Here is a 13,267-nt window from a genome sequence, read left to right on the forward strand (position 1 = left end):
AGCGTTAACGTTAAATTGATATTACAAGGTACTGTAAAAGAATATATATATATATGCATGAGGTCGTTACTGTCGTGTTTTACTTACATGGTTGGAAGTACTAGCCGTCCCAACTGTGGGTCCGAATGCGAGGCCATCTTCGTGAGCAAGTTGGCAGAGCCGCACGCGCTGGGGATCCCGTACTGTGCGTTGTACTCGTAGTCGGAGTCCTCGTCGGAGTCCTCCTCCTCTGAACTGGACAGGGAACTGTACTCGTCGTCGGAGGACGAGTCCGTGCACGAATCGGCGAGCAGCAGCGGAGGCGCGGCCCCTGCACGCCCGAGCCGCTCCTGCTGTTCCCTGCGTCTCTGTTCCAGCAGCAGCGCGTCCAGCAAATTGGCATGTGCCACCAGCACCCGCAGGTCGCAGTCCCGCTGCGACTGCACCGCACCAGCACACTCGCACAGCTTGTCCCTCACCGTGTCTATCAGCTGTCCCTGCATCTGTGTATGAGTTGTGTCGGTGACACGGTTCGTGAAGTGCAGTGCAATGCCCTGTGTATCTTCCAACACACACTCTCTTTATATCAGTCCGTTCGCGGTGTGTGGAGCGAGAGCTGGAGCGGGCCGGGATTACTAAGAGCCGCCGAGATCTCGGGAATGCGGGGGGAGCGGGGGGAGCGGGCGCAGAGCGGAGATAAGGGCCGGGGTGGGATCCCCGAGATCGCGCAGTTGCTGCGAAAAGCGGGCCACGTGACTGTCACGTGCGACGAGCTGGCGTCACGTGCTTGCGTGTTGTCTTACCCGCACAAAGAAAAAGGCTTCTTGCATTTCAAGTGCTACAGCAGTACTGTCAACCGTATATTATGGCTATCCCGGAAGCAGCGTTATCCGTGCAACAGGAGGTGAGCAATTTTGATAGCGAGAATTTTTTTATCAACGAAAGCAAGGTTTCTGTTAGCTCCTGCTTCTCTTTTGTTTCGACTTCTCCGAAGTGAATCGGAAAAACAACGCGTTCCATATTTCTGGTTATAAGGTTGATCGTAACACTGATACAACTTGTCCTCTTGTTTGAAGTCCAGCCATCGGTTTCTAAAGATACCCAAGGCAATCTGACTTTCTTCAAAACGTTAAATCGTTGATAAATAATATCAGGAGTGTTTGCGCTCAGGGTATCAAAGAGCTCACGGAGCTGCTCTCTCACCATCGCACTGATATGGTTCGAGACCTTTTTCTATTAAACAAATTCTTACATTCTGGCAAGCGCCTGCCCACAATGAGCCGAAACGGTGCGGTATCACTGCTCTCACCATTATAAGTGTATAATGTGGCCGTGATGTCGCACTGCAGAACATGATTAATCTAGAGTCAAAAACGGATAGCTCAGTCCTAACACCACCGCCAATGAGACACGTCGTCAGGTTTAGCACTACTTTTGGCCTTCTTTTGGACAGCCCTTTCAATAGAGCTATCCAGAGTTTGCTGGACTTTTCTTTGTCCCTTGCAGATTCAGTTTTTTTCTGACGGTCGTGATGGACACAAGTGCAAAAAACGTTGGAACTGTCTTTAACATGAGTACCATGTTGATCGATCATATGATGTTGCAAAGTTCTTGATTCATTTTTCTGTTGTCTTTTCTTATTTTCAAAAGTTATTAACTTGTGGCAGATCGTGGTGTCTACCTTAATGTAAAATTGACAAACCCTGGATTTATCCTCCAGTTCAACATTCTGAACTTTGGTTAGTCTTAATAAAATGCTGGTATCAAGACGGTACTTAGATTTTAGCTCTAAACGAATGAACAGCTTTAACAATAACCGAGGCGCAAATGTAGAGGTTGATAACGTGAATCGAGGTATGATCGGTCGGAGTGGGGAGAGAATGTTCATGGAAGACCCTGTTGTTATAGCATTTTCAGCACGTACTTAGCACTATCCTGTCACGTGCAATTCCGCAGTCACGTGATATACAGTTTTTAGACCTATTGCGGGATTGAAATTTTGCAATTCCGCCGGAGAAAAAGGCCAAAATTTCGACCTTCCGCCCGCAAAAATTCGGAGAAAAAACTGAATATCACGTGACAGGATGACCGAGTGCTAGAAACACACACGGGTATTTGCCCAACCGGGGTAACAGTGACAGTGGTGCACACACTGTCGAAAAGGTATATATAAAAACTCCGGGTAATGGAAAACTGCCTAGCTGAGAAATTCGGTCCCGCACCGGGTCTAATTTTATTTTGTGTCACATGACTTTGAAATAATGGCGGAGCAGCGGGCGGATCACGTGGCTCCGTTTCCTCGGCTCCGCGGCTAAAAGAGGAGGGTATTGCGTGTTAAATTATAATCTGGAGGCCCATCATCCTAGACGATAATGAGATGGAAGATGTTATACAGAGAGAAAAGATTCCACTCTCACTTAGTCTTGTATATAGCAATGTACAGGATAGAAGAAAGCAAGCACATAGTTACTCACTTAGTAGTATAGACCATGGAAAACATCGTTGATCAGTACATTAGAAAGCTGAAGCCTTTTTACATTACGCAGTGCTCTCTCTCTGAGCGTGTGCCACGGCTTGCACCGGTGTTGTTGTTTGACATGGCTTTACATGTGTGCTCTTGGGAGTCCAGGGCACAGCCCGCCCAGCCAATCACACGCGAGAACCCGTGCACACCCACACACCCCGACACGCGCTCCCGTCGCGGCCCCCGCTTTATAAAAGACATGCCCACGGCAGGTCTACTTCACGCTGCTGCTGTTCAGGGTTGATGCCTCTTGTCGTGCCGTCTGGTACAGCACCACGCCATGTTACGCTGCAGTCGTGCCCTGAGATTGAACTACCGGGAGGTGTTGCGCAGGTCGCTGGCCACTGACGCCGGCGCCTCGACCAGCTCCGTCGCCGCGACGGAGCTGTCCAGTGGTCTGACCGTCGTCTCCAGGTGTATCCCACAGGCTTTGACCGAATCGTACACCCTACAGTTCAATAACGCCGGGTCCGTAGTCGAAACACCGTACAATAACGGTGTTGCTAACCTGTGGTCGCACGCGTTCAAAGTGTCCGCCCCGGAACTGGCACTGCGTTCAAGAGTCAACAGAGAGACTCAATGGTTCTCCGTCGACACCGTCGCTGGGAAGAGCGGATCCGCAAACAGCGCACTGGCCCATTTGGAGCAGTTTTGGAAACAGGAGTTGCCCCTGGAGAGAGCAAGGGACGCTACGTTGCAACAGCTGGCTACACTGGAGAACCATAAACAACACAAAGCTGTCAAGGAACATCTACATTCAACCGCGTTCCAGAACACACCGCTGGCGCTACCGAGGAGAGGGATCTCCGAGAACGTAGAACAACTCACGTTGCAAGACACAAAGGAGTTCGCCAGTAAAGTGTACACCGCTGCAAACGCAACAGTGTACGTCACGGGACCACAGCAGCACGAACTTGTCGTAGAACAAGTGCAAAGACAGCTCAGTTTGCCCACTGCTGGGGTCCGGGCCGCCACCAGGGAGAGACCAGCAAAATCAACTTTCTTAGGGTCAGAGGTCCGCCTCAGAGATGACACTCTGCCAAAGGCATGGGTCGCCATCGCCGTCGAGTCTGAACCGATAGGGTCTCCGGATTTCCTCGTCGCTGAGACCGCGGCACAGATATTCGGCTCGTACAACGCCCACGAACCACAGTCGAGACAGCAGGGGATCAAACTACTGGATAACATCCAGGAGTACCAGCTCTGCGAGTCCTTCTCCCACTTCAATTACTCTTACAGGGACACCGGGCTATGGGGGGTCGTCACGCAAACTCCCAATGTCATGGGTGTAGACGATCTCGTCCATTTCACTTTGAAACAGTGGAATAGACTCTCCGTATCCATCACGGAGACGGAACTGGAGAGGGGCAAAGCAATGCTCAAGTTGAAACTCGGGTTGCAGAACCCACTGGACTCGACTACACTCGCCAGGAACGAGTACTTGCGTATCCCATCCGCGGACATCAAACAGGTGTACGCGAAGATCGACGCAATTACAGTCAAGGACTTGAAGAAGTGGGCCAACAAAAGACTGTGGGACCAGGATATCGCCATAGCAGGGATGGGCCAGATCGAGGGACTGTTGGACTACATGAGAATAAGAAACGACATGTCCATGATGAGATGGTGATCTTTTTGTAGCACTTTTTTATACCATTAGCACCGCGTGCTGTACGGGTTCCCTATTTAAAACACACTTATTTATTCGTACCTTCTTCACCCTCAAGCGTTCGTATCTTGTCCCCACTGCTCCCGGGTGACTCAATACCTTCCGCCTTCATGCGGCGAGACTTCTTATTCGGAGTCGAGGGCAACTCCTCATCACCACCTTTGCCAATTGCGTCCCCTTCCTCATCCTCATCATCGACATCCTCGTCAGCGTACTCGTAGTTGTCCAGCTCCGTGCACCGCGACTTCCGCTTCTTCTTCGGCTCAGGGTCCTCGTAGTCTGCGTCATCGCTGTCGTCCTCGTAGTACTCCTCGGAGAGGAAATCACCCGCTCGTGGGTCCCCACCACCACCATTCACATCGTCATCGTCGTCGTCGTCCTCCTCGTACTGCGCGTTCAGCGACATCACTCCGTCGATCTCTTTGAAGAAGGACTCGTACTCCCGCATGACGGCCTTCTCGTCCTCAATAAACGGCACGACGCTCATCGAGACATCCTCCGTCGTTGCGTCTGCGGGGGACCCCACCGCCGCTGATTCCTCCACCGGGGTGGCTCCGCGCCAGAATGTCTGCACACCTTCCACACACTTCTCCATCGCCCTCACGAACTTGTCCAACTCGCTGGGTCGGAAGTAGTCAAACGGTTGGAAGCACAACTCGCAGACACGCACAAATGTAAAAGGAACCCCTCCACCAGAGACAAACCGGTCCGTCAGCAACCCACCCACAACAACAAGCCTCTCCCTCAGCGAATCCACGTCGCCGCCAGCGGGGCCTACCTGGAACAACTCGCGAGGGATCGTCTCGCTGAAGTGGTCCACGAGCAGAGGCGTCCACTCGTGGGCACCGCATAGCGCACCTTCGTCCCTCTCCACAACCACCCGCCGCAAATACCCGTACAGCTCCTCAGACTCTATCCCGTTCCGGTTCATGCCCAGTACCGTGACCCTCACAGGAAGAACCGTCCCATTCACTGTCAATCACCTCTTCATCATATGCCTATAACGTCAATTATATAATATCGCGTGAAACAATACACTGCGCGGCCGCATTACGTGGTGCCTCAAAAGGTACTCACAGTGTCTCGACACCGCGTGCCAAGAGCAACCCAACAAGACTCCCGAGCGTGTTAGCACACATATCCCTCGGGTCGAAGTTGCGGCGGCCACGGGTCACTGCAAACTGGAGAAACTCGCTTGCGATGCTCCCCACTAGCGCAAAAAGCACCGCGGCAACAGCGTACTTGTCCCATTCTTGAGATGGCGTGTGAGAACGGGACAGGTCTTCCCCTGCGGGCCACCTCCTCACGAGCCACTGCGGCAATGGAACGCGGAGGGACTCGCCGCGAGGGAAACTCAACACGAACAGCAGGGACTCCCCGAGAAACGCAAAGAAGTGCACCAGCTTGTCATGCTGCGATGTTATCGCGCTAATGGGGCCTGGAAGTGACGTGCCCAGGCCTAAGGTACAAGACACCCTAGGGTTGTTGAGGGCGAGCAAAGTGACAACCCGCTTCCTAAACTGCATTTGAAAGAGCGCTGCGGGTATAAAAGCAGGCGGAAAATTCGAAACAGATGGGCCACTCACAAGCAGCAGGTATGGAGACGGTTCACTTCGATCAGCAACAGCAGCAACAACAGCGATGACCACCCATTGGTCAAGTAACCTGCCAGCAGTCACTGGGAACGAAACGCACACTTTTTGCGTCTTTAAAACGAGTGAAATTTCGATGCAAACCGCAAGACGGCAGTGTCGACGACAAGCTTCAACGTTGTAAGAGGCTACTACACCGTTGTCTGTCAGGGGAGTGCATTGGATTGAACTGTATCTCTTTCTGCTCTAATTCTGGCTTTATTCTGAGAGGAGGTTAGTTTTACACTGCACTACCTAGCGTCTCATTACCTTAAAGACACACAAAGGGGATAATGAGTGCGATTGTGTTCACGACGCCGTTGACCACCGAGGAATCGAGCTTCTACTCGTCGAAGTTCAAGCAATTGGACTCCGAGAACCTTGGGATCGTCTCGGGGGAGAGTTTGAAGCCGCTTTTCGCGCAGTCTGGGCTTGGAGCACAGGTTCTGTCGCAGATCTGGACACTTGTCGATGGCAACAGCAAGGGGTTTCTGAACTCCCAGGAGTTCAACGCGGCACTTAGATGCATCGGTAACTTGCAAGCGTACCCGTCGCTGCCCGTGACCAAACAACTGTACGAGGTGCCCGCGAGGAGACTGCCCGTGTTCTCCACGCAACCTGCGGTTCCACAGAAAGATATCCCATTGCCCTCCCACAACGACGTTGCCAAGTTTTCCCAGCTGTTTGACAGAACAGCCAACGGGCAACAGTTCTTGCACGGTGACAAGGCAAAGGATATCTTCCTGAAGGCGAACTTGCCAAACCAAACACTAGGAGAGATCTGGGGGCTCTGCGATAGGGACTCCTCGGGCGCCTTAGACAAGTCAGAGTTCATCATGGCCATGTACTTGATCCAGCTGTCCATGAACAACGACAGGTCGTTGTCGCCAGTGCCAGGGCAACTGCCCGCACAACTGTGGAACGCTGTCGCAACCGGAATTCTGTCATCCAACTCCACAGGGGTTTCTTCCCTGCCAGGTGGTCAACTGAGTGCGAACTCTACTGGACAACGCCAACCACACCACCCACCACAACCACCATTGGGGCGGGTCTCGTCAATGACCTTTAGAAACGCGTCGCACGACTGGACTATCTCCCAGGAGAAGAAACAGCAGTTCGACGCTCTGTTCGACTCGCTGGACCAAAACAAGCAGGGATCGTTATCCGCACAGGTCCTCGTGCCCTTCTTCCTATCCTCGAAACTGAATCAGGAAACACTCGCTTCCATCTGGGACTTGGCTGATATTCACAACAGCGCAGACTTCACAAAACTAGAGTTTGCCATCGCAATGTTCCTGATCCAGAAGAAGACTTCCGGACTAGACTTACCGGATGTCGTGCCCAACGAACTGCTGAACTCGCCAGCATTGGGACTCAACAGCAACAACAACAACCAACAGCCACCGGCACAGCAGTTTTCCATCCCATCAAGGACTACAAAGCCATCGTTTGAAGAAGCGCCAAGACAAGTAGCACAACCATCCAACAACGGATCCATCAATGACCTTATGGGTTTGAACAGCTCCTTTGCGTCTCCTCCGCCAGCACTGCCCCGTCACGATACTAACAACAGTATTGACTCTAACGGACCACCACCGGCTTTGAAGAAGTTCACACCAACGTCCAACTTCGGCCAAAACATCATCAAGGAGGAAGGTGAGGGCGCGTACAACCAACCGCAGTTTCAAAATAAGGCTGCTGCGGTTTCTCCACAGCAGAGGTCCTCTTCGGTGGCTCTACCACAAGTACCCAATTTTGCCTCTTTGAGTATCCCAACATCGGCAACTGGTGGTGCTGTAGCGGCAACTGCAGGTGCTGTGGGTGCAGGAGTTGCAACGATGGGTAAATCTTTAGCAGGTGGGTTCCAGAACAACGACTTGTATGCTGATAGTACCGCATCCGCTCAGTTGTCTAATGCAACGACTGACTTGGCGAACTTATCGAACCAAGTAAACTCCTTGACGACGCAGGCTACTGCCACGAATACGAAAAAGGCAAGGGCAACCCAGGAGTTGCAAAGGGTCAACGAGATGAAGCAGTCTATCCAGACGAAACTGGCCACTCTGAGGTCTACCCACGACGCCAACGTCAAGCAGACAGAACAGCTGCAGAGCCAACTCGTCGTCGCCAACAAGGAGACGGAGACCTTGCAGGGAGAACTGAATGTTGTAGAGGCCAATTTCAACGCTATGCAGGGCCAAATCAACGATTTGAATGGACAGTTGACTCAAGCGCAAACTGAAAACCAAACTTTGAAGGAAAGGATCAACAACTTCAACGCACAAGCGGCAGCTCTGCAGACGCAGCTAGAGGAGAAGCAACAGCAGGTGAAACAGGAAAGGTCTGTTGTGGACGTGAATAGCAAACAGATCGAACTAAACGACATCACCGTGGCAAACTTCACTAACGAGATCACCGGGTTGGACGAGAAATTGGCCTCCTTCGTGAGCAAGCACAGCGAACTGGACAACTACCAAAAAACTTTGGAGGAAAAACATGCCCAATTACAACAGAAATACGAGGAGTTGTCAAACACAGAAACCGATCTAACCGAGAGACAAACCGCCTTGGACGAAAGGAACCAACAGATCGAGGAACAAGAGAAGTTGTATCACGAGCAAGTGACCCGTCTTCAAGGCATGTTTGACGAGTTGGCGCAAAGAAGGGAGGATTTCGAGAAGGCGGACCAAGACTTGAAGAATCAACACATGGAGTACGCTACTCACGTTCAAGAGCTATCTGAAAGACAGATGAAGTTGGCGATGGGTGAGCTACCCGATGATGCTGAAAAGATAATCAGCCAGAATAACATTTTGACCAACGAGGAACAAATCTCAAAGTTTGTCGACAGCACCGTCAAGGAATCCCATCTAGACAAAGCTATGAATGCAGAAGGCGAGAACGGTAAAGCGGAAAGCGATGTTTTCAGCAAGGATGTCCCCACGGTACCCTCTCAGACGGAGACTACGGAGGCCAATAACTCTACTACTTTAAGTAACGGGAACGAAAATATTTCGGACCGGTTTGAAGGTGACTTGAACGAATACGGCCTTCCAAGAATTCAATCATTCACGTCATCTGTCGCGAACAACGCTCCGCAATCTGTCAGGGACGATATGGAGTTACCAGCTGTAGCGGAAAGAACCACTGCTCCGGAGAGTGCCGGTAACAACACTATCACTTCATCCACTGGGAGTTCTCATATCCCAGGAGATTGGGAAACCCCACCTGCGGAGGCGCCAACAGCATCCAACGACACGGATTCTGAGACGTCGATTCAGGAATCGCCCAAACCAGAAGGGCACTCCCATTTAGAAGATGCCGTTGATGCTGTCAACATCCGTGCGCAAAATACCAATAGGAATCAGATTGACGAGGAGTTCCCACCGATCCAAGAGTTGGATGTCAACGACAGCGACTCGTCCTCGTCTTCCTCCTCGGAGAAGGATTTCCAAGACACTCGTGACTCGATGAAATCGCCAAAGATTCCTGCGAACGCACCTGCCGCTGTGGTGGAGAAGGATGAGTTCGATGACGAGTTTGCTGGGCTACAAGAGGCCGCTATTGAGAACACTGCTGGTGGTGATGACGCTGGGGCGGAGACAGCGACTCCTAACCTTTCTGGTGCAAATGCTCAGTTCCGAAGTTACCCATCTGCTGATTTGGCCGGTGAGTTGAACGATAACACATTCACCGTGGTCCCCGCTCCCGCGGCTGCCCCCACGCAACCAGCGGTTCCGCCGCATGCCGCTACGTCAAACTCGCCCAACGATGTGAGCAACGACGAGTGGGACGAGATCTTTGCCGGGTTCGGGAATTCGAAATATGGTGTGGAACAACCTCCTACGCCCACACCACAGAGCCACCCACCGCGGTCACCACTTCCGCAAGCGCCAGCCCAGGGTCAGTTTGAGGCTCAACCGCTGTCGAAACCCCCTGTGAACAGGGCCATTGCTACGACGCCCAAGTCTCTTGCTATTGAGGAGCTGAGCGGGATGGGGTTTACTGAGATGGAAGCGACGAAGGCGTTGCAAGATTGTAACTGGGATTTGGAGGCTGCTACGAATCTTCTGTTGGATAGTGCTTGAGGCACGTATCGTGGTTGTGTAAAATGAAATGTATGTATGTTCTAATACTGTTTCCGATGCTTTACTGGTATACATACGGTTATACAGATTGGGGGGGGAGGGGTTAAGTGCACTTGCATATCGTTTCGAGTTCAAGTATGTACTTGCCCTCTTTGTATTTTTGTTCCGCTCTCTCGCTCTCCAGGTACTTCCACCCAACGAGACTCTTGCACAGGTTGCACACGATATCGCAGACGAGGTAATCCCCAGTGAGCATGGACCTCATTTCTACTTTATCCTCTGCGACGTTGCACACATGGCTGATGAGGTACGCATCCCCTGTTCTGCCATGGTAGTCCCTTGATATGATCTGGAGCGACGACGACAAGTGAGTCCTACAACACTTGCACCCGTACGTGACAAACTTCTCGAGCGTCAAGTTCCTGGGTCTTCGCCGGAGTCTTCTACCAGGAGGTGCGAGCAACGTAACGTGTCTGTCGTCTGATTCCCTCGCCCTGTTTGCCGCGAGGCACGATTTCCGGGACAGTCGTTGCCAGCACGACGGTGGGTCTATGTATGAAGTCAGGTGGATGCCCATGTGTTGCTTGGACTCTTCGTGAGTGGCCTCCCCTGTTTAGTCTTTAATAACCTTGATTTACACACATACACAAGTTAAAATGGTCTACTTACGTGGGGGAGCCCCTCACAGAAGGTCATCTTCTGCCTTTGCGATGGTTTCTTTGATCTTGAGCAAAATAGTGGTCTTCCACTTGTCCAGTTTGCTGAACTTATCGTAGTCGAACGCCACGGAGCTTAGTCTCTCTGTATCGTTTTCGTCGTACGCCTCTACCAAGTTCTGCAACAGTGTAAACTCTCTTGAGTCTGCGAAGTTTGGGTCCTCCTGTTGTCCCTCTTGCAAGGTTCTCCTTGCCGCTACGGAATCCGTCGCTGCGAGTTGACAGAGCCCTTTCTTCAAGTAGTACTCCTTAAGGGACCACTGCGACAGTCTGTTCCCCATACTGTTCGCGATAAGTTTCGAGTACAACTCCGAGGCGTCCATGAACCTGTTATCGAGCGCCTTGAGGTCCGCACACTTGAGGTACGATTTGTTCGCTAGTGCCATCGCCTGATCTTGAGCGTACCATTCCCCAGCGGTCTCGTACGCATCTATCGCTGCGGCATAATCATGCAAATCGGTCTCGTACACTTCCCCCAACTCAAACTTGAAATTGGCACCTCTACGGAACTGGCCTCTCTTAGTGAATATCCCAATGGCTATATCCAGGGACGTCACTGCATCACGAGGAGAGTTTGCTGCCTTGTACGACTTGTAAGCGTCGATGTAGACGTTCCCAGCGTCATCCTCGTTCCCAGCCTGGATCTGGTACTGAGCGGCCTTCACGAATGCATCACCAGCTGGCTGTAACTGTTTTCTTAGTTTGTAAACGTTAGCTGCTTGGATACATAGGTCCGCTGCCTCTTCGAACTTGTAAGAGCCTGACCCACCGAAGAACTTCTTCAACCCGGAAGAGGGTACACCTTTCTTCTCTGCTCTTGCAAGCAACTCCACAGGATCGGACATGGGGAGAAGCGCCAAGCACAATCAAAGAATGTCTACGTCTGTGTCTGCTGTCTCTGTGTCTTGTATAAGAGACGTTTCGTTTCGAAGAGAATCCTTTTGAGGAAGTTGTGACAGTGTCACGTGAAGGAGGTGGACCAGGCGGTGGCGGTGGCGGCAGACCAGGGCAGTGGACCAGGTACACGGTAGACCGCCGTGGTTTGGGACTCACTCTCGTCCTCTCACTCTCTCGCTTCCCCATCTCCCAGAAATGTTAACCTCCTCAGTCCTCCCCCCGCTCACACCAGACACAAGAAGAGAGAAGACCAAACAACCACCACGCCACACCATCCAGGACACTACACGGACCCAAGAAGACACTACGGGACATAGCAGGGCCCATCGGAGACCATAAGAGAGCCTGAGTACTGGTCACCGGTCACCGCTTAGGGCTTCACTCTCGAAGTGAGGGCTTTGTTTCTGCGCTGCAAATTTTGAACTTCGAACCTCGAAGACGCGACGAACGTTTGAAGCCGGTGCTGGTGCTGGTGGTGGATGGTCGTTGGAGGGCTGGTCGGCTGGCGAGTGAGTGATGGGTCTGTGCGGTTCGAAAGAGGAGAGTGCGGGGAATGCCGGGACTGGCGGCGGCGGTGTCAGGCGGACCGGGGCTCCGCAGAAGGAGACGAAGGAGAAGGTGAAGGGGACGGGGCAGACCGGGGAGAAGCGTGTTGAGGACGCCGGTGCAGTCGCCGCGGCGACTGCACCGGCGTCCTCGCAGAACCCGCTGGACAACACCTCCGACGAGGAGATGAAAGTGCTGTTGCTAGGTGCTGGGGAGTCTGGTAAATCGACCGTCTTGCAACAGCTTAAAATCTTACACCAAAACGGGTTCTCGGATAAAGAGTTGCGCGACTTTGTGCCTCTCATCCACAGCAATCTTGTAGATGTTGGTCGTGAACTGATAGTCGCGAGGAAGAAGTTTGATGTGGAACCGGATAACGGGCTCACGGAACAAGAGATGGACGATTTGTTCGATTTTAACTTCAATTTGGATCAGAAATTGAAACCAGATGGGTCGATAGAGTCCCTGCCGAACTCAAAATTGGGGCAATTCCCAGAACAGTTTACAGCAACCCTGGCGAAACTGTGGGGGTCTTCCGAGACACAACGTTTACTCCAGGGGCCACAATCGTCGCAATTCTATATCATGGATTCAGCTCCCTATTTCCTTGAGAAGACAAACTTAGCACGGATCACAGCTAATGGGTATAAACCAACACAACAGGACGTACTGCGGTCAAGGCAGAAGACCTCGGGGATCTTCGATACACATATTAACATGGGGTCTAACTTAAAGTTACATTTCTTCGATGTAGGTGGACAACGGTCAGAGAGGAAGAAATGGATCCACTGCTTCGATAACGTAGCGTTGATCATTTTTTGTGTCTCCCTGTCAGAGTACGACCAATTCCTAGTAGAGGATTCAGAACAGAATAGGTTCCAAGAATCTCTTGTACTGTTCGATAACATCGTCAACTCACGTTGGTTCTCAAGGACTTCAGTGGTACTTTTCCTCAACAAGATCGATCTTTTCGCAGAGAAACTGAAACGTAAACCACTGGAGGACTACTTCCCAGACTACAACGGCGGGAACAATATAAACAAGGCCACAAAGTACATCCTGTGGAGGTTCGTACAACTCAATAGGGCAAACTTGAACATATACCCACACGTAACGCAGGCCACGGACACATCAAACATTAAACTGGTCTTTGCAGCGATCAAGGAATCCATCCTGGAGAACTCCTTGAAGGACACGGGCGTGCTCTGACCCAAAAA

At 51.8% G+C, this 13,267-nt stretch overlaps 9 protein-coding genes across 9 annotated transcripts; 3 read left to right on the forward strand and 6 right to left on the reverse strand.

Annotated features, from left to right (window-relative positions):
• Nucleotides 1-83: 83 nt before the first annotated feature.
• ECM13 (Ecm13p) lies at nt 84-482 on the reverse strand (the record flags this gene model as incomplete). The annotated part of the gene is made up of 1 exon (XM_022608810.1): nt 84-482. One exon carries the CDS (start codon nt 480-482, stop codon nt 84-86), a length of 399 nt encoding a protein of 132 aa, XP_022465268.1.
• A 680-nt stretch (nt 483-1,162) lies between these two features.
• On the reverse strand, nt 1,163-1,867 carry KNAG0F03610 (uncharacterized protein; the record flags this gene model as incomplete). The annotated part of the gene is made up of 1 exon (XM_022608811.1): nt 1,163-1,867. The coding sequence occupies one exon, from the start codon at nt 1,865-1,867 to the stop codon at nt 1,163-1,165; it is 705 nt and encodes a 234-aa protein (XP_022465269.1).
• A 916-nt stretch (nt 1,868-2,783) lies between these two features.
• Nucleotides 2,784-4,133, forward strand: COR1 (ubiquinol--cytochrome-c reductase subunit COR1; the record flags this gene model as incomplete). The annotated part of the gene is made up of 1 exon (XM_022608812.1): nt 2,784-4,133. One exon carries the CDS (start codon nt 2,784-2,786, stop codon nt 4,131-4,133), a length of 1,350 nt encoding a protein of 449 aa, XP_022465270.1.
• A 67-nt stretch (nt 4,134-4,200) lies between these two features.
• PSY4 (Psy4p) lies at nt 4,201-5,103 on the reverse strand (the record flags this gene model as incomplete). Its single annotated transcript, XM_022608813.1, has 1 exon — nt 4,201-5,103. The coding sequence occupies one exon, from the start codon at nt 5,101-5,103 to the stop codon at nt 4,201-4,203; it is 903 nt and encodes a 300-aa protein (XP_022465271.1).
• A 142-nt stretch (nt 5,104-5,245) lies between these two features.
• On the reverse strand, nt 5,246-5,698 carry KNAG0F03640 (uncharacterized protein; the record flags this gene model as incomplete). The annotated part of the gene is made up of 1 exon (XM_022608814.1): nt 5,246-5,698. The coding sequence occupies one exon, from the start codon at nt 5,696-5,698 to the stop codon at nt 5,246-5,248; it is 453 nt and encodes a 150-aa protein (XP_022465272.1).
• A 398-nt stretch (nt 5,699-6,096) lies between these two features.
• EDE1 (Ede1p) lies at nt 6,097-9,891 on the forward strand (the record flags this gene model as incomplete). Its single annotated transcript, XM_022608815.1, has 1 exon — nt 6,097-9,891. The coding sequence occupies one exon, from the start codon at nt 6,097-6,099 to the stop codon at nt 9,889-9,891; it is 3,795 nt and encodes a 1,264-aa protein (XP_022465273.1).
• Nucleotides 9,892-9,994: 103 nt separating this feature from the next.
• On the reverse strand, nt 9,995-10,468 carry MOH1 (Moh1p; the record flags this gene model as incomplete). Its single annotated transcript, XM_022608816.1, has 1 exon — nt 9,995-10,468. One exon carries the CDS (start codon nt 10,466-10,468, stop codon nt 9,995-9,997), a length of 474 nt encoding a protein of 157 aa, XP_022465274.1.
• A 105-nt stretch (nt 10,469-10,573) lies between these two features.
• SEC17 (alpha-soluble NSF attachment protein SEC17) lies at nt 10,574-11,452 on the reverse strand (the record flags this gene model as incomplete). The annotated part of the gene is made up of 1 exon (XM_022608817.1): nt 10,574-11,452. One exon carries the CDS (start codon nt 11,450-11,452, stop codon nt 10,574-10,576), a length of 879 nt encoding a protein of 292 aa, XP_022465275.1.
• A 568-nt stretch (nt 11,453-12,020) lies between these two features.
• On the forward strand, nt 12,021-13,259 carry GPA2 (guanine nucleotide-binding protein subunit alpha; the record flags this gene model as incomplete). Its single annotated transcript, XM_022608818.1, has 1 exon — nt 12,021-13,259. The coding sequence occupies one exon, from the start codon at nt 12,021-12,023 to the stop codon at nt 13,257-13,259; it is 1,239 nt and encodes a 412-aa protein (XP_022465276.1).
• Between the last annotated feature and the right edge of the window lie 8 nt (nt 13,260-13,267).

The sequence above is a fragment of the Huiozyma naganishii genome, chromosome 6 (genome assembly GCF_000348985.1).
Source record: "Huiozyma naganishii CBS 8797 chromosome 6, complete genome".
In the NCBI taxonomy this organism is placed as follows: domain Eukaryota; kingdom Fungi; phylum Ascomycota; class Saccharomycetes; order Saccharomycetales; family Saccharomycetaceae; genus Huiozyma; species Huiozyma naganishii.